Source organism: Monopterus albus, unplaced genomic scaffold (genome assembly GCF_001952655.1).
Source record: "Monopterus albus unplaced genomic scaffold, M_albus_1.0 scaffold384.1, whole genome shotgun sequence".
Taxonomy (NCBI): domain Eukaryota; kingdom Metazoa; phylum Chordata; class Actinopteri; order Synbranchiformes; family Synbranchidae; genus Monopterus; species Monopterus albus.
The window spans coordinates 21,193-44,367 of record NW_018128264.1 but is presented as its reverse complement, the minus strand read 5'-3'; the positions used below and the strand labels follow the sequence as shown (position 1 = coordinate 44,367).

General features: G+C 40.7%; 4 protein-coding genes across 11 annotated transcripts in view; 2 read left to right on the top strand and 2 right to left on the bottom strand.

The window, feature by feature from the left end:
* Positions 1 to 6: 6 nt before the first annotated feature.
* LOC109951395 (CTD nuclear envelope phosphatase 1A) lies at positions 7 to 7,336 on the bottom strand. The gene is given in 8 exon segments (XM_020585882.1): positions 7 to 530; positions 890 to 974; positions 1,743 to 1,854; positions 1,980 to 2,096; positions 2,400 to 2,471; positions 2,578 to 2,696; positions 4,162 to 4,228; positions 6,599 to 7,336. Coding segments are annotated over 8 exon segments (738 nt in total). The 5' UTR covers positions 6,704 to 7,336; the 3' UTR covers positions 7 to 469.
* Positions 7,337 to 7,821: 485 nt separating this feature from the next.
* On the bottom strand, positions 7,822 to 10,502 carry elp5 (elongator acetyltransferase complex subunit 5). 3 transcript variants are annotated; one of them, XM_020585889.1, is made up of 9 exons: positions 10,468 to 10,502; positions 10,203 to 10,306; positions 10,041 to 10,101; positions 9,836 to 9,916; positions 9,373 to 9,584; positions 9,038 to 9,213; positions 8,861 to 8,956; positions 8,671 to 8,771; positions 7,822 to 8,580 (listed from the first exon to the last, which is right to left on the bottom strand). In XM_020585889.1, exons 2-9 carry the CDS (start codon positions 10,243 to 10,245, stop codon positions 8,472 to 8,474), a joined length of 879 nt encoding a protein of 292 aa, XP_020441545.1. In that variant the 5' UTR covers positions 10,246 to 10,306; positions 10,468 to 10,502; the 3' UTR covers positions 7,822 to 8,471. The 3 variants fall into 3 exon arrangements, with proteins under 3 accessions (XP_020441545.1, XP_020441544.1, XP_020441543.1); XM_020585888.1 differs by lacking the exon at positions 10,468 to 10,502 and adding an exon at positions 10,423 to 10,438; XM_020585887.1 differs by lacking the exon at positions 10,468 to 10,502 and having other exon boundaries at positions 10,203 to 10,461.
* Positions 10,503 to 11,577: 1,075 nt separating this feature from the next.
* Positions 11,578 to 18,348, top strand: phf23b (PHD finger protein 23b). Of its 2 annotated transcripts, XM_020585873.1 has the most exons (6): positions 11,578 to 12,163; positions 13,604 to 13,635; positions 13,745 to 13,837; positions 13,919 to 14,534; positions 14,629 to 14,824; positions 17,010 to 18,348. In XM_020585873.1, exons 1-5 carry the CDS (start codon positions 12,136 to 12,138, stop codon positions 14,820 to 14,822), a joined length of 963 nt encoding a protein of 320 aa, XP_020441529.1. In that variant the 5' UTR covers positions 11,578 to 12,135; the 3' UTR covers positions 14,823 to 14,824; positions 17,010 to 18,348. The 2 variants fall into 2 exon arrangements, with proteins under 2 accessions (XP_020441529.1, XP_020441530.1); XM_020585874.1 differs by lacking the exon at positions 17,010 to 18,348 and having other exon boundaries at positions 14,629 to 16,293.
* Positions 18,349 to 20,742: 2,394 nt separating this feature from the next.
* The window catches only part of LOC109951392 (phospholipid scramblase 1-like), a 13,695-nt gene continuing 11,262 nt past the window's right edge, over positions 20,743 to 23,175 (top strand). The window contains exons 1-4 of one of the 5 annotated variants that reach the window (XM_020585878.1): positions 20,743 to 20,890; positions 21,065 to 21,185; positions 21,306 to 21,451; positions 21,995 to 22,075. The gene's annotated coding sequence lies outside the window, so the exon portion shown is untranslated. Of the gene's footprint in view, positions 21,452 to 21,475; positions 21,888 to 21,994; positions 22,076 to 23,175 lie in introns of those variants that run through there. The other 4 variants (XM_020585876.1, XM_020585879.1, XM_020585877.1 and 1 more) reach the window with 4 other exon arrangements.

Here is a 23,175-nt window from a genome sequence, read left to right as displayed (position 1 = left end):
TGCTGAAGTGCAATGTCCAGTGGTGATGGAGAAGAGGAAATAATAATGTAGAATTGTCTGTGCTGATCCTTCTCTTTCTCACTCTCCCAGTCTTCAAAAAAGTTTTAAAAAACGACTAAAGAACTCTTGTACACAAGCTCAGCTCCAGATGCACACAGTCAGTACCAGGAGCGATAAGGCAGAGAGGCTCCATTTGTTTTTGGAAAAAAAAAAAATACAAATAAAGAATCAAGAAGAAGAAAAACAACTGGCTGGCTCCCCCTCTATTCCCAGTAGTTTCTGGGCTCTTGTGATCCCATACTGTTCACCCCATGATAGGCGGTCACCCCAACCCTCATCTCCTCAGGACATGTCCGAGAGGCTTACAGAGGGCTGGTGGGTCGTCTGTGTGGGAACACCAGGCAGGATGGAAGCTGGCAAAGAGGAAAAGGCTGGTCAACAAGCCCACCCCCCGCCTTGATTCAGCCAATCACCAGAGCCGGTGCTGGTGGAGGTTTCGACTGAGGACGGAGCGGACATCAGCAGTGAACCTAAGAGAAAGAGAGAGAAGCACAACTCAGCTACCAGCAACCTTTGTGGTGCTGCACACAGTCACTGCACCCTGCAACCAGGTAACGCCCTAGAAATCTACAAATTGCTTCTTTTACATTAAATCTGGACAAAGTATCCATGGGCTAGCTCTTTCCCCTGTTTTAGGTCCTTGTGCTAAGCTAGAGAGAGCCACACACTGCAGGGTAGTGCACATGGGTCATCTTTAGTCATGAATTAGGCTGTGCACCTTACCATATATTTAGAAATATGAATGGAAAATGCTATATGCAACAACCATTTCAGTTCAGGTAGTATACTTTTTTAAATGGTGGACTAAAGTATTGTCTGCTTTCATTACCTTAGTGCATCCAGCATAGGCAACAAGTTAAGAAGTGCTGTGTCACTGGGGTCGCTGAACCAGGACTTGATGGGTATTGCATTGTCTGGAGGGCAGAAAACAGTTGTGTCAGAATAATAGACTTCACTGTGACTGTATGTTGCTCTGTTACCAAAGCCGCTGAGTGTTAGAGAAGCTGCAGATTTAAACCTCTGTTACAGCATTAACAATCCAAGCCTTGTAATGAGAATAAGCTGCTCCCTTATTCCCTTATTTGTCCTGGCTCATCACAAGGCTGTATAGAGCAGAGCCTCACTTAATTTGGTCTGCTGAAGATGAATATACAGTACACTGCTGAGTATATATCTCAACCAGTCTTATAATGTTTTAACTACAACCTTCAGAGTGACACTGGGTAGCTGTTGAAATAAGATTCAACACATTCGTCCTCTTACATATTTAAGTTGAAAAAATTAAACACAACCTTGCTCAAAAACATTCAAAGGTTATGTTGCTATAGTCTCTTTAACTCTGACACTGTTATAGCATTTATTTTTCCTAAAAGAACTAAATGTTGAGACCTTTTCGAAGCAGACACGTTGACTTGTCATAGCAAAAAAAGGCACAGGTGTAACTAAACATCAGCAATGGCTTTGCTCTTACAATGAAAGAAATCAGCATCTGCTTAGCTGATTAGTTACATCTGTGTTTTTGAGACTGTGTCAAAAGTTCTGCTCTGAAAAAAAGTTTTTCCAACTTCAGTTTCACTCCATATTGTCCATGACAATGTGTAGCTCAGCCAGGATTAGGGACAGACAGAGAAGCAGATGATGCACAGAAGATGTAAGTGACTCTGTGAGGTGGAAAGTCCTACCTGGATGGCTACGATAAGCACCGGGCGAGTTGTCCAGGATGACAATACTAGACAGGTCATCATGTACTACAGACAGGTCTTTAATATAACTACCTAGATCCAATGTACAATGCTGGCAAAAGACAAAAACACAAGTGAATAACAATATCAAGAAGGAACTCCAAAGTCCCACTGGGACCAAAGAGCCCGATTAATCAGCTTTAATACATGCTGTATAGATGTTGTTTTGAGCAGTACTTGTCTGTAGTATCTGCGTTTCAAGATGTTCCTGTTGTTGTCCAGCTTGTCTGCCACTGCTGAGCCATAGATCTCCATACTGGCTGTAAAAACCACCTACAAATACCACTGGCTCACCTGTGTATACACACACACACACACACACACACACAGATTAAAGAGGACACAGCCGTGTAAACACACAAGTTACAGTTAGTTCTTCTTAAGTCACATAGGATCATTATGTTAAATACAGTTTTATGCCACCCGGTACTGAGAGAGTGCAGTGATGGGAAAGATGAGAGGAAGTTAAGGTGACTGAGGACATACGGACTTGAGCAGTGATGTTGCATGTTCACAGTGTCCTTCACTGCTCATGGCTATGTTAATGTGGGGACTCAAACACACAGACAGTCACACTGCACACTGACCGACACTCACCACTTCTAAAAAGAAGTCAACATGTGGCCTTTTATGTACAAAGAATCTGACTGGGTGCTTATCAATGACAACCTGCAATGGAAAAGAAACAGAGGGACACAGCTTGTTTATACAAAAACAGCGCTGAGGCCTGAATGTACTGGTTTTCAAACATGTACATGTAGGTCTCTGGTCGTACTTTGAGGATAAAGTCTGGCGGCGTGCCAGGCCTCACTGTGGGTCTGAGAACCCCGTCATGGTGAGAGTGGATCAGTGTCTCATCCAGGTCCAGAACCAAAATCTTCCTCTTTACTGCATCTAAAATGAGACAATATGGACACTTGTGATCTTGTACTGGATACATTTACATACACACAAAGAACCAGGTCAGAAAGAGAAATGAGGAGACACATGAACTATGTATAGCAGCACAGTCACTGTAAAATCTACGGAAACTGCAGCTTGAGAAACTTCAGACACTTCAGGTCTGTGCACAGACGTTCTCTGTGGTTCTAGTCTGTGAATACACCTTAAGGCCCTTCATGTGTGCTTACTCAGTTTGGTTGGACGGCTGACACTAGGAAGAGCCCTGGTGGTGAAAACCTGTGTCCAGTCATGTCAGTTCACTTGGCCACAGGTAGACAGACGCCAGTGAGGCTCTAGACACATCTCAAGTAAAATCAAAGCAAGCAGGATGCACCTGAACAGAATTTGGCACAGCACAGGTACTTCTATAAATGAGAGCTTTCACTTTTTAGTAAATGTGCACTTCAGTGTAAATGGCAGCTGTTCATAAACCATTTACAGCTGAAAGAATATAAAGGAATGGCACACATACTGACGGCTGGAGTGGAGTATCCAGCTGAAGTCACTGTAAAGTCGAACTGAAATACAATCCTTCCTCTAAGTCAAGAGGGTGCATTGAATGAGCTGTCTACAGACTGAGGGAAGCCCATTCAAAGCACACACACCAGGCCCTGCAGTGTAAATGCTGCCGGGAACATTTGTGGCTGTTTACCCAGCACAGTGGTCTGTAGCCAAATTAGACTCTTTTAATTTTAGCGTTTTGGTTACAGGTCTTCAGAAACGCTGTGTTCTGTATGCTGCTTGGGTACAGCCAGAAGAGTCATGCCTGAGGATATGAAGCTGTGCTTTGGCTTGGAGTGGAGCAACAGCTCAGTGACGCAGCTAGGAGCTAGGTAGGCCCTGAAGCGCTTTCAAGTTAAACTTGTTTGGTTTTCTGTTGTGATAATGTAAAAATGTCGTCTCACTGTGCTGTTGTGGGACCAAATCTCAGCCACATGCTTTACATGCAAATCCATCCTCTGTTGGTATACAACTAACAGCTCATGAACGTACACACGTATAGCACAACAAGTTTAGTAAAAACAACTGTATTTGCTTCTAGCCATATGATCTACGGAAATAAATACACAACACAGTTAATGCCGTGAAACACAAATATGAGTTTCCTCACATGGAGCAGGTACATTATAGGAGTCCTGATGAGTCTGTCTGAGCTGATGCTGTTTATTAATCTGGTAATGAAGGGTCTGTGCACAAGTGTGTCTTTGTGAAGCTAATAACATGACAAACTGGTGTAACTTCTATTTAGATTTCCACATATGCTGTGACAGTGTGACCACTCTCTGTGATATAATATCACAAAAAAAAGGCGTCCAGGTAAAAGCATCTGCCATACGTTTCCTAGGATCTTTGCAATTTGTTGCAGAGGAGACACATCAGCAGAGCAGTCATACTGTGAACATAACCATGTACTCACTGAGTCTGTTTCTGGAGATAGGTGACAGAGGCAAAGTGTCGTATCGCACCGTCTGATACTGGATTATCTGCAAGTGAATAAGGAAAATGAGACAGTCAGGTAGGTAATCCTTAGAAAGCAAGACACTGTTCAAACAACAAACTGTATACAATATAAATAATCATAATGACTTCATTACACTGTGAATAGATTTCTAATGCATTTTTAAAACTCTGATTATAAGAACTACATTACTGAAGCCCTTCATTTCCTACAGCACTTCTTCATCTTCTGTGATTTTACACTGAAGAAGCATGGATGACTGGATTTACGTCACTTTAACTGCTCCAATCCATAATCCAATTTGGAGAATGTGTCAGAATGAAAACTTAAATGTGATACATAATGTGAGGCTAATATCTTCAAGGTCTTGCCAAAATGTATATTTCAACCTTCAGGCAGCACATTCATGGTAAATCAGTTCTCATTAGTTTTACATCAGAGTTTAGGCGACTGAACAGAGGATGACACCACACTGAAATCTTAAAATGAACTTGCTTGTGTCCACCCCTCAGCGGGTCCCTCCCTAACGTCCTTGCTGTGCTCTGGTGAGAGCAACTACACGGATCCTTTCCAGTGCTGCTCCTGCTCAGGGAGGCTGCACTTTTCTTCACAGGGCTATTTTTATCTCTCCAGCTGTCGATAGGTGTCAGCGGAGCATGGAGCACACACAGAAAAGGAGACCTGCAGGGTGAATTTGACAGAGTCTGGGCTGCTTGGTACCTAGACGTTAAACAGGACCTCCCTCTGAGCTCCCCCCCTTCCAATTGCTGCCAGGCAGAGCAAGCTCGGGGGAAGCCTACTGGTGGCAGCAGCTGCTAGGCACCACAGGGGGACCTGGCTCTCAATCCTGCTCTCTGCACATCCAGTAGAGTCCAACTGGACCCCAGGCCTGCAGACTTAGACTGAGTCCTCTACCTACAGACTACAACTACACATCTCAGTTATTTTTGCAAGTAATACCTGCAACCATTGTGCAACATTTCTGTGGGTAAGATTAATAAACAACCATCTTGCCAACTGTTTACATAGAGTGTGTGGGATTATGACCTGGTCCTAATGTGCATAATCCAGTAGATCTTTTATTGATCCAAACTGTTGGATCAGGTCACTTATGTATTGTTAGGAAACGCCTTGATGTCTACCTGATTCAAAGACAACAAAAGGAGAAGATAAAAGGAAAATTATTAGGTTTAGTGGGGCTGTTATCGCTACTTAGATCAAATAAGGCAAGTACAGACTTCACATTTATATTAAAATGGTGGGGCTTGGCCTTACAACACACCTGTCATGGTTTACCTGACAGCTGTCCATAGGATCACTTACACATTACAATGCCTGATACACAAGTGTTCCCTGGATCGTGACATTGTTCTAGTGCATCACATATTATAATCAACAGAGCTAAACTGTGAGCAAGACTTGGAGAAGCAGAGGTGGGGAAGAACACTCTCTGTTCTGACATAATCCCTTTCACTTCACCCATAACATGGACTGGTCTACTCACCAACAACCAGCAAGTGTTACTGCCACACAATAAACTGCAAACAAACCTCCAAGTGCGGGATGATTACAACACACAGGGCGCTGCTCAGAGCTTTCCCCCCCTTAATACAGTGTTAGAGTCAAAGTCCACTCATACTACATTTATTAATGACCCAAGAAGACCTGTGAGTGTGTCTAAGTTACAAGCAGGCACCTTCTGTCAGCCATGGTTATTGTGGAGGTATTGGTGACTATTTAAAGGTGGCCTGCAGGCTTGTGCTGGCTGCGTAGTGTTTAGATATGGGAGGCTTCCACCTTGCACAGTAGCTGGATGAAAACTGACATGGGGATACATTATTTAATAGGTGAATTCATTGTTCTATTAATTGGTTAGTTGATCAACCCAATGTAAACCTGAAACATTTTTGATACACTTGTTTAAGTAGTCCACAGCTGTAGCTGTACATCATTGTTAAGTGAATAGTTTTCTAAATATGTTTAAGTTTTGCACTGTTTTTCAGACAAAACGTGTATTATATTCTGGTACACTTTAACATCTTATGTGATGCTTTATGTACGAGTTCTATTGCAAATGTATCTACACTATTTAAAATGATATTTCAGATACTCTTAGCCATCTTTGTGCTGGATGATATAGGAAGGAATTTCACATTTCTGTGCCCAAGTTGGGGGGTGATGCTACTCAGGCAGTGGGATTTGTTCACGTGGATTATTGCACATAATAAGGCACAGGTGAGAAACACAGGTATCTTAACTCTGAGAGCTAACTCAGCATCCCTATAGGTGGATACGACCTGAAAATGATGCAGTCATATGGGAGCTGTGTCAACCTAAGATTTGTCACAGAAACACAACAGGATCAAGTGTCAGATATCTCTCAAGCCCTTCTCACCGTTCGTAGGTGCTTCCTGAGGATGTACATGAAGAAGCCCCATATTCTGGATGTTAAACCGAGAAAAGTGCGGATGCCAAGTAAACACTGCCGGGTCTTCAGCATGTTGATGAGCACGCAAAGACCCCACAGCAACTCAACTTCGATCTTCAGCTGATAGCACGCTTTTGTCCCAAGCTGTTGGGGTAATTGCTGAAGGAACTTGCTTGCTATTGAGTCCAAATCCGTCTTTAGCCACAGCCGCCAAACTAGCGATTCAAATTAACAAGAGGCCAAGCAAACGTGTGAGTACCTCGCTCTGCACACTTGTGGCACAACTAGCAATACAGAGAGTCCATTGTAGCTGTGAAAGACAAACGTGGAGGGGGTTAAAAGAATAGCTGCTGCTGCTGCTGCTGGATGGACCTTAACACGCAGCTCGTTGACAAACTAGCTCAAGAGCTGACTGTGTACCAACTAGCCACCAAGCTAACGCTAGCTCGACAGGGTGACCACCTTGAACTCTGGACAAAAATGCCCCAAAAAAGCTGTGGGGCCGCTCGTTGTGAAGTACTGATTCACTGCTACTTCACACAGTGCGGCGTCCAAAGAGAAACGTCTGTACAAAAGTTCCCTAAAGTCTAACCGGTCCGGTTAAAATCAGTTTGTAGTCCAGTGGAAATCCGGAATGAAACTGCGAGCCGCCATCGCCGTGATGCCGTCACTTCCGCGAGTAACACTGTAATCACGCACAGCACGTACACGTGGAAAGAAAATAAACAGCCACAGCAGGTTGTCTACTCTTAAATAACAATTTATATTCTTATTTTTTGTTAGTTCTGTGATTTTTTAGCTAACATTTGTGTGTATTAAGTTTTGCCCTCACTTTCTTAGTGGTTTAATCGGTGTTAAGAAAAGCTCATTTCCCCCGTGATTCAGTTTATAGCCACTAGATGTTGGAGAAGGCACTGTATATATTAGTTTAGCAGCTGTCAGTAGACACATGGGCTTACCAGCTGCTAGCTACTGCAAAACGTTTTGCTAAGCCAATTAAATGTTTTCAAACTGTTAGCCATACATATGGCTAAAACTATTTAGTGATAGAAACAGTTTCACTGGAAATTATTTGTTGCAAACAGACCTGGTAGAATAACTAATGAACCCGTTGAATTAATTAATTAAAGAAATCCAAATATTTGGACAGAATTTGCAATAAAATAACAGATAGTGCTCTAATAATGGTGCAGAGATGAAATGATTTATTTCAGATTTACAATAATATTTGGCAGTGAGTCAGTATCTTCTTGAGACCCTAATTACATTTTATGACCCTTTTTTGGGACTGTATTGTTTTAGAGGGTCTGGAAAATAAGGAAAATGTATCCAGTATATTAGGAGAAAATTACAAACCTTATAAGAAAAGCCAGAAATTGATTTTTCAGTCTTATCACTTCACTTTATTTTATGACCCCTAATATTTATTTGCCCTGACCTTCAAATTGGCAACAAATGCAATAAATCTTTAAGTAAAGATTCAGTTGGATGGCAATGCTAAACATGACTCACTTTGATGAAATGGTTAACACATGATATTTCACATAACATGTACAACATTAATTTTTATGAACAAAATAATAAAATCACTTACAGACAGAAAATAACATAATTGTATTCAAATTCCAAAAAACAAATTCTGGGTATCAAAAATATTATTAAAACTCAGATATCATTTAATGAACATAATCCAGATTTCTTAGATTTATTTTATTTTATTTTCTTAGCATTATTTTATATCATCAAAGCTCCATGAGATGGTGTAAGTCTTTGAAAGTGAAAGCAACTTGGTGCCTTAAATAACAAGGAGGACATCTTCAGTGGGTTTTATGCGCCAAACCTACACATCAAGATCATCATCTGGGTCCTCCTGGTCATAGTCGTCGTTGGCATCAGGCTCGTAGAGAATTCGTCCTGAACCCGGCCCAGAATGGAGCAGAGCGGTCTTCCTTTAGATAAAAAAAAAAAAAAGGAGAGACAGTGTTCATAAAAAGACATGGAAATATGGAAAATATGATAAGTGTGGAAATGTTTCTCACTTCTCTTTGCTGAAGACAAAAGGAAGTGCAAGCTTATCCTTAGCGCTACGCTCTGTCTCAGATAAACGAAGGTTGAAGGTCAAGTTAGCTGTTGGATCTATCTATGAAAGCACAGAAATGTTTTAGTCATGTTATGTCTTAACACTTTCTTTATGTTATCCTCTGACAGAATAAATGTGTTAATTTGCACCTCCTGTTCCTCAGAATCAGTCTGTTTGGGTCCAGTATGGTTGGGCTTGCTCTGTACTATGACTGTAAGATCCTCTTTGATGCTAAAAATCTCCTCCTGAGGACAAAAATGAAGTTATAAATCAATTTTAACAGTGTAGGAAAACAAAATAATCAACCCAAAGATAACACCGCTTACATCTTGCATAACCTTCCCCGATTTTGAGCGCTTTGTTATCTTTGCCACTGCTGCATCTCCCTTCACTCCAGGTGCCACAGTGATGACTGAAGTAGCCAAATGGCATACACTTCCCACAGTACCTTTCTGATGCATATCTGCATGGAGCAGACCTATAACAGCTCTCACAGCTCCCTCTAATGAAAACACAAAAAACATATAGGTCAAAGGGGTTGTCACATGCACAGTAGACATATGCACATATAGCAGAATTAGCCTGCATAGTCAGTTACACTATACGCTAAATATACATAAACTCTGGACATCACATATGACATAAGAAGATAATTTATCACCTTTTTTAAGTTGCTGAAGAGTCTTGCAAACAGCAGGAGGACTGATATGTCTCAAAATCCACGAAAGAGAGTCAATTACCAAGGTAGCTGGTTTGGGGTGAGATGTTTGCTTGACCAGACGTACAAGTTCCTCCAAACTGAACTGGTGAACTGTGAAAATCGGGTGATCAGTCCAGCCAAGGGGGTCTATAAAAGCATTGTGAAAGTGTAGCCTGAAGTGAAAGAAACAGACGGTCAGATCAGTTATAGGTTAAATAAACTGCATAATAAAAAGGTCTGCACCAAACTATTATTTTCATTATTATTTAAAATTCCCATCACAAATTTTGACAATTCAAGATGATGTATTCCAGTGCTTCATTTGATCAGCAGTCTGAACCTCAAAGAATTTTAAATTTTACATTGTGTATAAGCAATTAATGTTCACATTGCTCTATAACACTATATCACTAATGTTAATTACCTCTGAATGGGTGATCTTTTCAATCCATCTTTCAACTCTTCCTCACTGATCTCAAAACCAAGGACATGGACAGATTCCTCCCTCAATTCAAAACATAAATCAATGCACGTTTTTACAGTTGTTTTCAACAAGCACACAAACTAGAAGCATCAGTTAACATATACATACATACCAAAACAGTCACCATAAGCATTTCTTTAAATACCTGTTCAGTGCGGCGTTGATGAAGCTGTTTAGGAGGTGTCTACCAGAGTAAGTAGCAGAATCTGTCAGTGCAAGAATTAAGTACACTACGTTATGCTATTGCTTCGATTAACATAGATAATAGGTATGTTACGGTTTAGACCTCTACATGTAACGTTTTTACCTTGTATTATAAGAAACCCTCCTACATCAGTGCCTTGCAACATGGTGCTAAACTGTAGAAGCTCCAGATAGTTTCAGCTAGTTAGCATGCTTCGGATTCACCACCTTTATAAAAGTAAATACCACGTAACAGAAATCTCTGAACTCGGTAATTTAATGACAGAAGAACAACATGTTTCAAAGCGTAAATGTCATTAAAATCACAGCAAGTTATATTTTACAGAAAAAAATGCTTTCTCCGGTAGAAGCTCAGCATGTTTACAGACCCTTATTCTTGTTCTTTTCTATTTGAATAACGACTGACAAACCAATATAAAAGGTCAATTACCGCCACCTACCGGACTGGAGTGTGGCGCGAAGACAGTAAAACAAATAACGAATAAAATCTATCTAAAACTATCTTAACTGTGTTAAGTATTTAATTGGATGCCTGCCTATATTTTGACAGCCTTTCTTGTTTGTTTTAATGGCGCATATAGCAACTGAGCACAGCATTATCGTCACCTACTGTTATGTAACTAAGTCCTTAGAATGTTGTTTGAGGAAAAGCAAAGGTGTAGTTTAAAACAGGAAACTTCCACTAATTTGTGAGAAGACTGATTTATGGTCCACGAGTTAAATCCCCCTTTGTTCCAGCTGATTCCATTTCATTTGTATATTCGACACAAACAAAAATAACACAATACAGTCTGCATTTGACTGCAGGCATCACCGGTTTGATTTGGATGCTTTCACATAAGGCATAAAGATGAGTTTAGTTTAACATGTCTAAATCTACTAATCAGAGTCTCTTCTCTTCTACATTTCATCAGTGCTAACTTACTTCCGGGTGGATCTGATATAATGCTTTCCTTTAAGATCTTCATAAGCTATGTCACTGTGGCTTAACTTTGAAGGATAGTTTATTTATTGACGATGGCAATTCTACTAGGCTTGATTTCAATCCTTGTTCAGTAAGTGGATCTAGGCTACTATTTTATTTCCTTGAAAACGTGAGTTGACTCATCAAACCATACATGCTCTTACGAATTTAAAGGTTTTCATTTCCCCCAATCAATCATTATATGGTTTCAAACAAACATCTTCTCTGTTTAAGGAAAAGCCCCACACCACGGACCACTTTTCAGATTTAATAACCTCCTCCTTGACTTTCTTCACAGAATATTCAATTTCCAAATTTCCCCATCATGTGCAAAAAGTGATTTATTTAGACATAATTCAATGAGTTGTATAGACTCAAAAACTTCATATCCCAAAGTTCCGTTAGTTAAATATTGACAATATGTGGGAAATGTAGTTTAGCAACACGTAAGCCCCAAGTTACAGGGATAAATGCTACACAACAAACTACATTACCCAGAATATCCCACAGGACACTGGGCTGGCAACCTCAAGAGGTTTCTGCCGCGCACAGAGAGAAAACAGTGCGGAATAAAGTCAAAACTCAGGTCGTCTTTTAAATCTACAGCGAATTAACTTCACCCAAGAAGTTTCTGCTACGGTCCCATGTTGGCGAGTTGTCGCGTTTATTTAATGACTTTTTGTAGTTTTGCTGTGTTTAAACACCGATGGTTTAATAAATGCAGTGACGAAGAAAAGGGAGCTTGAAGCACGTTAAGCAACGAAGGAATTGGTATTTTGTCGGGCTAATAATGTTAATGTGGCGACAGTCCCAAGGCGGTTTGCCTTTGGTAAGCTAAAGTTATCTGGCGTAAATGCTCCGCAGCGAGGGAATATTATAACTTTGGTCGACATTGGAGTCCTTTCCGAGGAGAAGTCTTTTTGGTCTTAAGCGTCCTTGCCTTGCTGCTGAAGTTGTACGGCCGTAAGGTGCAGTCGCGCCGGGGAAAGGCACAGCGCGACGGCCGCCACTCTCCGGCTAGCTCGCCTGCTGCTTCTGTTTGTTGGATCGAGGCCTTGTCGGAGAGGCGACAATGCTTGACATAATGTCTGAGCACCAAGGTATGTTTCATTAGTATCAAATGTGAGCTTTTGACCTAACTGTTTATGTATGATGCTAAATCGTTCACTGTTTAAATTTGTCTGTCGTGGTTTGTAGACATTTAAAATAGCCGTCGGTATCGTTAGCTAACCTTAAGTTGTGGCTAGCGTTTATGTTAGTGTTGGCTGCGTGTGCTGTATTATGACTTGCTCATGACCATCATATGGTTTGTTGTTAAATGCCACGAAAACTGGGTTTAAAGTGAATGTAATATTTCAGATGTTTTGTTGCGATTAATATAGCGTTAGTTAGCTATCCTAATGGCAATTTAATGCATTATTGTTGTTAAGCCACCTTTCTAGTTAGGCGCCGATCTTAGGATAACCTACTAGCTAACGCTAGCCAGCCCCGTCTTTGAAAGAGTATCTCTATATTGTCCCTTTTAAATTATCCGATCTTTCTTAAATTATCTTTTTTGTCAGCTACGATAAACATTAACATTAACTGAAATCTCAGCGCTGAGAGCACAGCCGATTAAATGTCACACATTGCTAGCACCAAGCTAACTTGGCTATTTAGCCTCCCACTTCACTTTCAAGAAAGCCAGTGGTTAGCTAGCTAACTGGCTGACCAAGTGGCCGAATGTTGGCACAAGTTCACTCTCAAGAATCAAAACTAGCTGTTAGAACCATACGATCATTACTTTCGAAATGTTATGCAACCTGTTAAATATATCGAACATTAGGGAACTCGCATTAGTCCAAACCATATATGCCGTTATCGCCAGAAACAGCATAACGTGTTAGCTTCCCTTCTGTCATATTATTGCTTGTTACTGTTTCCTCTGGAACCCAGATACACCCACCATATTGGCAAAATATTGTATTGCCTTGATTGTTTATGTATATTTTCAAGAAAGTTTAGTTTTTTAAAGTGTTGTTAGCTTCCCCTCTAAATGTCAGTTAGCTTACATGCTAATGTTAACCGAGATGTTTGATGAACAGTGCAAAATGACAAGCGGCCCATAAACTGAGCCCTGTTAGCTACGCGTGTACAAAATCAACTATTTGCTTCAACGTGGATGTGAAATGGACGAACATTTATTCATGGTTGATTCCTAAATATCCAGACTGTGTTTAAAGTTGAGATAGTGACCAACTGACACCGGTTGCTGCCCTTTGCAGACGCTGTCTGTTCAGTGACAGACTTGGTTATTTTCCGCTCACATGGTTACCTTTAAACTATCGGTCAGTTTAACACAACCAAACTAACGCGAATAAATCCCCCACACACTCATCTCTTATAACCCTGATTAAGTTATTGAGCCGTGTCAGCAAACTAATGCCACCCTCTGTCCACTCCTGTCTCACCATGGCTTCAGACAACACCATGTGTTTGGTAATTTTGTGATGGCTATCTCTGAGTTAATGAATTTTACTTTTCTTTTTTTTATCATCCAGATTCACTGTTGACATGCAAAACGGAACCTTTGGTGAGTGTTTTATAATATTATAATGAGTATTAATAGCTTTCTGTTGCTGGAGTTTGTCAAGATTAGCTTAAATTTCTTTTTATTTAACAAAGGCATATGTTTTCTGTAGCCTCCAGAAAGGAAAAAGAGGACTGTTGAAGACTTCAACAAGTTCTGCAGCTTTGTCCTGGCATATGCTGGGTACATCCCCAGTTCAAAAGAGGTAAGCTGCTTTGGGTGCCAGTGTTGATCTCAGAAATAACTGTTGTGAGTTTGTGCCAACATAGTTTGTCTTTTTTCCCAGGAAAGCTCATGGTCCCCGACATCATCCAGCTCTGCACACAGTTCAGGATTGTCAGCAGATGGAGGTGGTGGAGGCAGCAGCTCCATGGGCAATGCTTGGGCAGATGGAGGCTCCGACATCCACACCATCCATACATTTGTTCGTAAAGCCCGAGCAAATAAGGGCAAAAGTATTCGCCACATGCGCTCTGACAGCACTCTGCTAGATAAGATGCGCCTTAAAGACTCCCTGTATGAGAGCCATGCCAGCAGTAAGGCTGAGCGCAAGAAGGACAAAAAACTGAAAAAGTTGTCACTGGGTTCTGCAGGGACGGCGGCAGATAGTGGTAGTAGTGAGAGCGAGAAAAGAGCCCGCATTAAACGCAGCAAAAACTCAAAACAGCCAAAGGCTAAGAAGCTCAAGAGTTCAGCAGCACAAAGTGAGACAGACTCAGAGGCGCGGCATACACACACCGATGAACGACCAGTCAGAGCAGATCTGGCGGTACACAGGAGCTCCACCCTGAGCATGCATGGCTTGGGGAAGACGCAGCCTGGCGAGTCTATCAGGGAAGCAGAGATGAGCTCCAGTGAGGGAGAGACCTGGATTGCAGATGAAGACATTATGGTGGAGTCAGGTATGTTCTTTTCGTCTAATAACAGACTGTCTCATTTTTGAAGAAGCAATAAAAATGTGCTAACTTTTTAATTAATTTTTTTTTATGAACACAGGTGACGACTCGTGGGACTTGATCACTTGTTACTGTGGGAAGCCATTCGCAGGGCGACCAATGATCGAGTGCAACCAGTGCAGCATATGGGTGCACTTGTCATGCGCAAAGATCAAGAAGTCCAATGTTCCCGACATCTTTTACTGCCACAAGTGCAGGGACTTGCGGCGGTCAGGACACAAAAAAGACACCTAAAGGTGATGAGGACTGGGGGTGGGTGGGCGGTGTCACCCTTCCTGTTTTTTTCTGGCCTCTGACACTTTCTTTGATGCCTACAGCCAGAACAGCCTAAATCATCACTTGGATGGAAACTGTATTGTCAGTTTTTTAGGATTTCTTTTGACAATCACAACCATTCTTATATAGCCCTTACTCTTTTTTTCATGGTCTGTTTTTCTTTGGCGACTGAAGAACTGGACAGAAGGCAACAGTGACAGTGGAGACTCATTTGTTACTAATTTGTACAAGAATTGGCTTTATTGTATTATGTGCTTGTGATGTGCACATCATTATTCACTTGTTTTCATATAGTCACTGAAGGCGTATTTTGACACTCTTGAGAATATTCACAAATCATTTACATTTTTTTTTTTGTGTGTGTGTCTCTCTCTCTCAAGGAGTACTATTATCAGTTTGATATCAGTTTTCCTAACTTTGAATTCACGTTTTAAACGTTGACAAACATACTGCTGAAGAGATGGAGAATCTCACTCCTGTTATTTGTTTAGAAGTATTTCACGATGCTGGATGGGCAGCTCATTTTATTTTTGATAGTAATTTGGCAATTTATTTGTGGTCGACCACCAAACTTGAAGGTGTAGCGACCTCACTCTAAAATAATTTTTTTTTTTTTTTAAGTCAGCTGACATTTATTTTGCAGGTGCATCTAAATTGCTAAAATTCAAATGGCACACAGACAATTCTTCAGTGCACTTTTAAAAATGTAAGCCCAAATACCTTTTCCACTGCATATATGGATGGTATTGGGAATATGAGCTGTGGCTGATTACATCTGTATTTAGCATGTAGCTGTGTACATTCATGATTGAGTGCTTAATATTTCTCCCTCTCTCGCTTGTTAATGGATAATTGATAGCCATTTACCATGAACAACATTTACATTGAAGTGTTATATTTTAATGTCTTTGTTTAATTTGGTTTATTTTTTATGTGTGTTTAAAAACTCGTTGAAATGAGAGGGTATTGTTGCTGGAAGTCGACTGGTTTGGCAGTGTCAAAGTGGCTCTGAGGCTCGTCTATGAATGGTTGTAAAATATTTTTCTATTTCATGTTTATTTCTTAGCTTTCTGAGAAGTGAGATTAGCGCTCCACCCGTGCCAGAGAATGGATATAAGATTATCTCACGTCGAGAACAAAGTTGTAGTGTACAGAAAATAAGTTGACACCACGTCGACTGTGGCATTTATGTTGTTTGGTTTTACCATGTGCTTTTTTTGGGTTGTCGTTGTTGTTGGTGGTGAGAAAGTCTCCAGTAGCAGTTGCACTCTCTCTCCAACTTCAATTTTTGTGTACATATCTTGTTCTTTAACAACTGTACATATGTGAAAGTGAAGAGAGAAAATACCCAAACAAAGTCTATATTTTCTGCAGTCTGATATTGTTTTCTTTAATTGTAGCTTGAAAAATAAAAGTCTTTGGGAACATAACCGGTGGCATTTTGAGTCAACTGTATTGAAAGGACAGGACATTTGAAATGAGTGTTTTGTCACATTATATTAGGATGAGTGCACAGAAAAAAATGTTTGCCTTCTACCACTAGAGGGAGCTGGCTGACAGATATCTCACTTGTTGCTATGCTTGTGGGTTCAATAGGAGTTAATGAATCAATATCAATATACAGGTTTACACAGGGTTTGGCATTGAGAACTCAGTCTGTTTAGTCCTTGTAATCTTCCTAGTAGACACCAGGCTCGTCTTAACAGTATTTAAATGCTTAATTCTGCATATTGGATGAACAAAATCTTGATCAATTTAATCATGTTAAAAGACTGTTGAGTAACTCTTAGTGCTGTGGGACGCCTGGACATGCTGTGGAAGTTAAATTGTTTGTACAAATGTTGGGAAACAGAAGTTGTCCAAGAAACAAAGAAGAAAATAGACATTTAAGTCTGCTATTGAACTTGTAATGTTTAAACAGTGACAGAGACTGACGGCACTTATTACTGTACTGCTTCAGACGTGGGTATAGTGTGTGTGTGAGTGAGTGTGAAGTGCAGGTGGAAAATGATTAGGAAGCAAGTGACACAGGCATCCTTTATTCAAAAAGTACAGCATAGAAGGCTTATGGTAACCATCTCTTTCTGTGCTGTGGCTTTATTAACGTTATGACGAAGCATTTTTCTCTTGTTACACACTTTTCAGTTTCCAAAACTGAACATGTGGAAGCTGCCAATCGGGTCCAGAGGAGGGACCTTTCTCCTGGAGACACAGTAACAGAGGTAGAACAAGCTCAGTCCAAAACATCGGACTCCTGTGATGTCAGATTTGTACTTTTCATTAATACTATACATTCACTCTGTATTACATGTGAACTTTACAGCAATCCACAACAACATCCAAAATACCCTATAGTCTTATAGCGACCTTTCAATTATCAAATGAGGAAAACATATTTGTAATTACTGGAAAAATTAATTAGTAATATACATATTTGTCACTGAAGATCAATTAAAGTATATCTGATTTGGTCACACTGATGTAGAGGATTGTCAACATTATTTAAATTTGTCCTCACCTCTTTTCGTTGGCTTTACGCTGGTACTGGTTTTGGCGCTGGCGTTGGAGAGAAAGGTGTTCTGCTGGGCCAAGGAAAGTCTGTGACTGAGAGGGGCGACTGTCCACATCCCTGCCCATCTCCCCTGCATCACCCACAGAGAGATCTTCCTGGTGTGAGTGATCAAGCAAGCGGGGGAAGAGCTCTTGGTCCAGCCAGTTGATTTCCTATGGATGGGAATCAAATCATTAGGAGACAAACAGACCTGCGGTCATTTGATTTCTTTGTCCAAAAGGTGACATAGTTTACTGTTTTGTTTCTGAAACTGCTTTGCAGCACAGCAGCAGATATCTCCCCCAGCAGCAGGAAAAGAGCCAGAAAAGGATGCACAATCCTGGAGCAAAGCATCTAAGCAGAGCACAACTGTCAATTCCACATCTCTCATAGAAACAATAAAACACACACATGGAATTTCAGAAGCAACTGTATTCTCACCTTAAATCTTCAGTTTTCTCTGTGGATCTCTGTCTTCAACAATCTGGGCTGCAGCTGTGTGCCTTCTGAGTTGTTGACCAGTGTGGAGGGTATTTGTAGACATGCATCTAGGGTGGGTTTATATCATGGGACTGGTATCGAGGGCTGTTGAGGATACGTGTGTGTGTGTGTGTGTGTGCTTGCCTTCAGACATGGCAATTACATCTGCCGCCTTCTCTCCCTACATTGTCATCATTAGTGTGAAACCTCTAAAGCTGATAAGTGCTGAGAGCATGCCTTTACACACATACATGCACGTCCTCCTGCCCCCATGCCCTCTTCCACTTTACTCGCAGCTGAATGAGGACACATGGGAGCATGAGAAGGCCTTGGGTCACACATTACCTTCAGGCTGACTTCAGCTAGTTTATTCTCATCTGCATTTGTGTTTTTATGAACATGTCTTTAATATGAAATTGGACTGTAATTAGATCTGGTTGATATGGCCAAAATCAATATTGTATCAATTTTGTTGTACTGGATTAAAAAAAAAAAAGGTTGACACATTACAAGTCCATTGGAAGTCTTTATAGAGTGAATCATTATTCAACCCTCATTAAGATCTGACATTTAGAAATGACAGATTAATTGATCGGTAAACTGCTATCAAAAGGTATCGGAGTCCAAAGAACTGTTGGCCTATAGTAAATAGTGTACAAATGAATATGCTTAAAACATACATGGATTACGGATCAGGCCTACTGGGCCAGAACTGTGAAGGGACTCTTCATCTTTCTGTTGGAAAGTCAATCAAATTAGTACAAAAAGCCACAAAGCTGGGGAAAATCAGATGCAAAACAGCTAAAAAGAGATACAAAACCACTAAAAAGAGACCAAAATGACTGTAAAGGCAGTAAAATTACCACAAATGCAAAACAACAGAAACAAAGCAGCTATAGAGATGCAAGACAACTAGACACGACAAAAAAAAGAGATGCAAAATGACAAACATTTTGCTAAAACAGATGCAGAACAATCACAAGAAGACACAAATGGACTACAAATCTATGTTTGCTTAATCTGTGTTTTGCTCCTTGGGGTGTTGAAGAGGTGGGGGCCTTTTCCATGTCTGTGTCCAGGGGCCCATACTCAGGAGTTAAACAGTTAATTGACAGACAATATTAATTATGTATCCATAGGTGCACCATGGGTTTGAAAAACCCAAAGAAAAGTACAGAGACATCAGAGATGGTATCAGGACCCCAGTGTGGGTGTGGTAATCTGGAGGACTCCGCTTCGCCCGACTTCACCAGTGGATTTCACCCAATGCAGACCACACACAACCCTCTCCACCCGTCTTCCGCCTGCCTGCCTGCTGCTTCTGTCTGCAAAAACAAAACAGAGAGGAGGCAGTGGAGCAGGGATGAATGGAGATAGGGGGGTCAGTTTGGAGCAAATGCACGGCCAGACACGTTTTCCCTTTTCCTCTTTTCCCGCCCTGTCCTAATTATGTCTATTTTGAGGCTCACCAAACATAGAGCCAGTGCTGATAGATCAGGCATGCATAAATAAACCAAGGCACTTCTGGCAACATGTCAACATGAGCAGAGGCCAGATAGGCTGCACTCCATACCTCCATTATCAGGGAGAGGCCTCAAGCTGGGTGTGTGACTGTGTGTGTGTGTGTGTGTGTTGTGTTATTGCAAAACAGAACCTAATGTCATGAAGATGTAAACTTGAGGAGAATCCTTCAGGGTTTGGGCTTCAAATTATGATAGAGATCAACATCAGCAGTGGTGGTACAAAAGTATTCAGAGCCTTTACTCATGTAAAAGTAGGAAGTGTAGGAGCAGTGTAGAAATACTTTGTTAAAAGGTATTGCATTTAAAGTGTCACTTAAGTAAAAGTAAAAAAGTAAAAGTAACACAGGTTACTTGAATTACCAAAAGTAAAAGCATTCATTATGCATGGACTATGGATTAAAATCATTGATCCATTATTGTGTAGTTACATCATCAGCCTTTATAGACAGAGCTCATTTTAACTTCCCATATATTCTGAATCTAATAGTTATCATTATTTAAATTAGTTGATGGGAATCTTGTCAATTTCCCATCAGTGGTTAATAAAGTGTCATGACTATACTCTATTTAGTTTTTAGTTATTAATCTGATTCTAAAAAGTAACTAAAGTAATCAAATAAATGTAGTGAAGTAAACATACAATATTTGCCTCTGAAATGTAGCGAAGTTGAAGTATGAAGCAGCAGAAAACGAAAATCCTCAAGTGAAGTAGCCTCCAAATTGTACTGAAGTACTAATTGAGTAAATGTACACTGACTACTTGTGTACCACAAATGTATTCAACTCAGGCAGGGTCCACCCTGGAGTAGGCTACTAATTATGCAGTACAGCCCATTTCACATGATGAATGTACCATATTGGATCATAATTATTTATTCATTATTGTTTTCATCACAAGTGTTATTGCAGCCGGTAAAGGTGGAATTAATATTAACTAGCTGCTTCACATAATTTGAATTACTGTGTTATAGCTTGTGAATTTCCCACAAGGATCAATAAGTCTTATCTTGTATTTTGTATTGTTTTGCTAATTTGATTCTGAGAAGTAAATAACTAGAATTATGCAGATAAATGGGCCGAGGTGTAGTGCAGTGAAAAGCACAATATTTAGGTTACCTCTAAATGTAGTGAAGTTTAAGTATGAATATTAAATTGCAGGTACCTCAAAAGTGTTGGTGCCAAATCTGACAGAAGTGAAAGCAGGAAAATTATAATAAACAAACAAACATATATAAACAAACATGGCGCCCACCGAGGCAGACTGTCATGCACTGCTAACATACAACAGACAGGCATTGCTGGAGAGGGGCCCTACTACATTACTGAGGCTCTGGCCTCCTCTGGTGGTGGTTGATAACACCGTGTTTACCAAACCTTATCTCTCTCCTGCTGCTGCATGTGTTGACAGTGCCATGTTGTCGTTTGCATGATGTTGTAGAGTTGCTTTTTGAAATGGCACGAAGCTGGAACAGGTAAAAATGACAAACCTTTATGGACGATAACAAGCACATCTAAAGGTTTTCGCAAACTAGACGATAAACCTCACGGTAATGGACACATACGGAAGCCTTATTAAGGTCGTATGAGCCTGGAAGGGGAGGAGAATATACCTTTGCAAGGGGGATTTATGTCCATGCCTCCTGTAGATCCTGTGCAACCTGCTAGCAGTTGATGGTGTCAATGATCCAGATGTGCTGGCTTTAATGCAGGCGACTGAAATCTCCATGTTTTCTACAGAACAGTTTAGATTTAGGAACGGACCCATAGGTGAGGAACACACAACTGATGTTGCTCTATGTCCATGTTTTGATTTATTGACCTTAAATCCTGGTTTTCATTTGTCAGTTCAACTTCTTGTGATATTATCTAACACTTGTTTTAACCTAGCTCTGGACCGCTGACACCCAGAGGAAACCAGACTAGGATATAGAAAGCACTTCGTTGGCTCCGTGGGTCGGGTGTTGTTTCTGCTTTCCTTTTGTGGTTCTATATCATCACTTTTCTCTCTGGATGACAGACCAGCTGCCAAAGAGGTGAGCTTTATATGTTAGTTTCACCTTTTTCCACTTAATGAACCAAGGATTATAGGGGCTAGTGTTTTATCAGACCAACAAGTGAGTTGAGCCAGAGGGGAAGGAGTCCGTATAAAGTATTAAAATAATAACTAATAATGACCTAATGAATATGTTTATCTTGTCTAAACCGGAGAATTTAATGGTAACCAACACCACCCGCGTCTGCTTCAACATGCCACGCCCACTTTTACTTTGACGCATGTAAACGCTCAAAGCTGCAGCATCTTAAAAAGGATTTGATGGACTTTCCACGTGGTTTTCCTTGGTGAAGTACAAAGTGGACTTAAGGACTTGCTTTGTGGTGGTTGTGAACATAAAGGCTGCTCATTAGGCCACAGCTGTGTTATGACATCACCTGACAGTGGAGCCACTCAGCATTATGTGACTGAACAAGGTTAAATGTTGGTGGTGGTGGTGGACTCTTCTTGGTCTCTTTCTATTTCTGTGAAATCCCCTTACTCACGTCTGCTTTTTACCACCTTTTTCCTTTTATTCCTCCAGTTTCCTAAGATCCTGGGATTAGAACCTTTGTACTCTGTGTCCAGTAACGTTTCAACCAGCTCCTCGTCATATCTTCTCCTGGTATGTGTCTTACTACAGCAGCAGCTGGGTGATTGGGGAAAATACCTTGATTTCTCTTTTTATTTTATTTATTGCTTTACATTGTTTTGTTTCCTGCTAGTTAGGGAAAGGAATGTGGAATGAGGTGGAGCGCCAACGAGCCTTGAAGTCCTTTTGACCTCAGGCTCTTGTTAGAAAGCCTGATTGGGATTTCTGGCTTTAAACTGTGAGACTTGAACAGATTAATTCAGCTTTGAATCTGCTCACAGCCTTAACTGAGGGAGAATCTCGCATGTGACACACAAAAATCCCTCAAAACCCCGTACCAGTTACATTTCATCCAAGGTGAGGGCATTTTATTTATATAGCACATTTCAGTACAATCCCAATAAGCTGTGCAGCTGATGTGTAAAGGACCATTTGCTAAAACATTTACCCACTGAAAACCAGCAACATTCTCCCCAAAGACAGAAACCACCCACAAGCCTGAGAATATAGCTTCAGTCTGGTTTTCTATGTGGAAGCAGTTGTGAGCAATCATTTCCTCATGAGAACAGGGGCGGGTCTGGAGACTGTTTTAATGTGGGGCCCAGACCGGGGTACGCAAGCAGGGAGGAACATTTGGAGAAGGAGTAATAAATTGTAATAAGACTCAAATCAAATCAAATCAAATTTATTCATATAGCACTTTAAAAACAACATCCAGTTGACCAAAGTACTTTACATAGACAGAATAAAACCATGATAAATAACTAAAATAAAATAAATAGATTCAGTGCAAAAATAAAACACAATAACTCAGACACATTCAATAAATTAAATTAAAAGGACAAGCCAAATAAATAAGTTTTAAGCAAGGATTAAAAAGTAGTCAGGTCAGTAGCTGACCTAACATTAGAAGGTAGACTATTCCACAATTTAGGGGCGCAAACAGTAAAAGCACAGTCACCCCAGCATTTATATCTGGCCATAGGAACCTCTAAAAGAAACTGGCTTGAAGAGAAAAACCTGATCTTCGCGGGAATCATGGAGTCCGCTGGAGAGAGCGTGACTGAAGCGGAGGGGAAGGTGGCAGAGATATTAAAGGACAAACTGCCGACTCATCAGGACATAGAAATGGA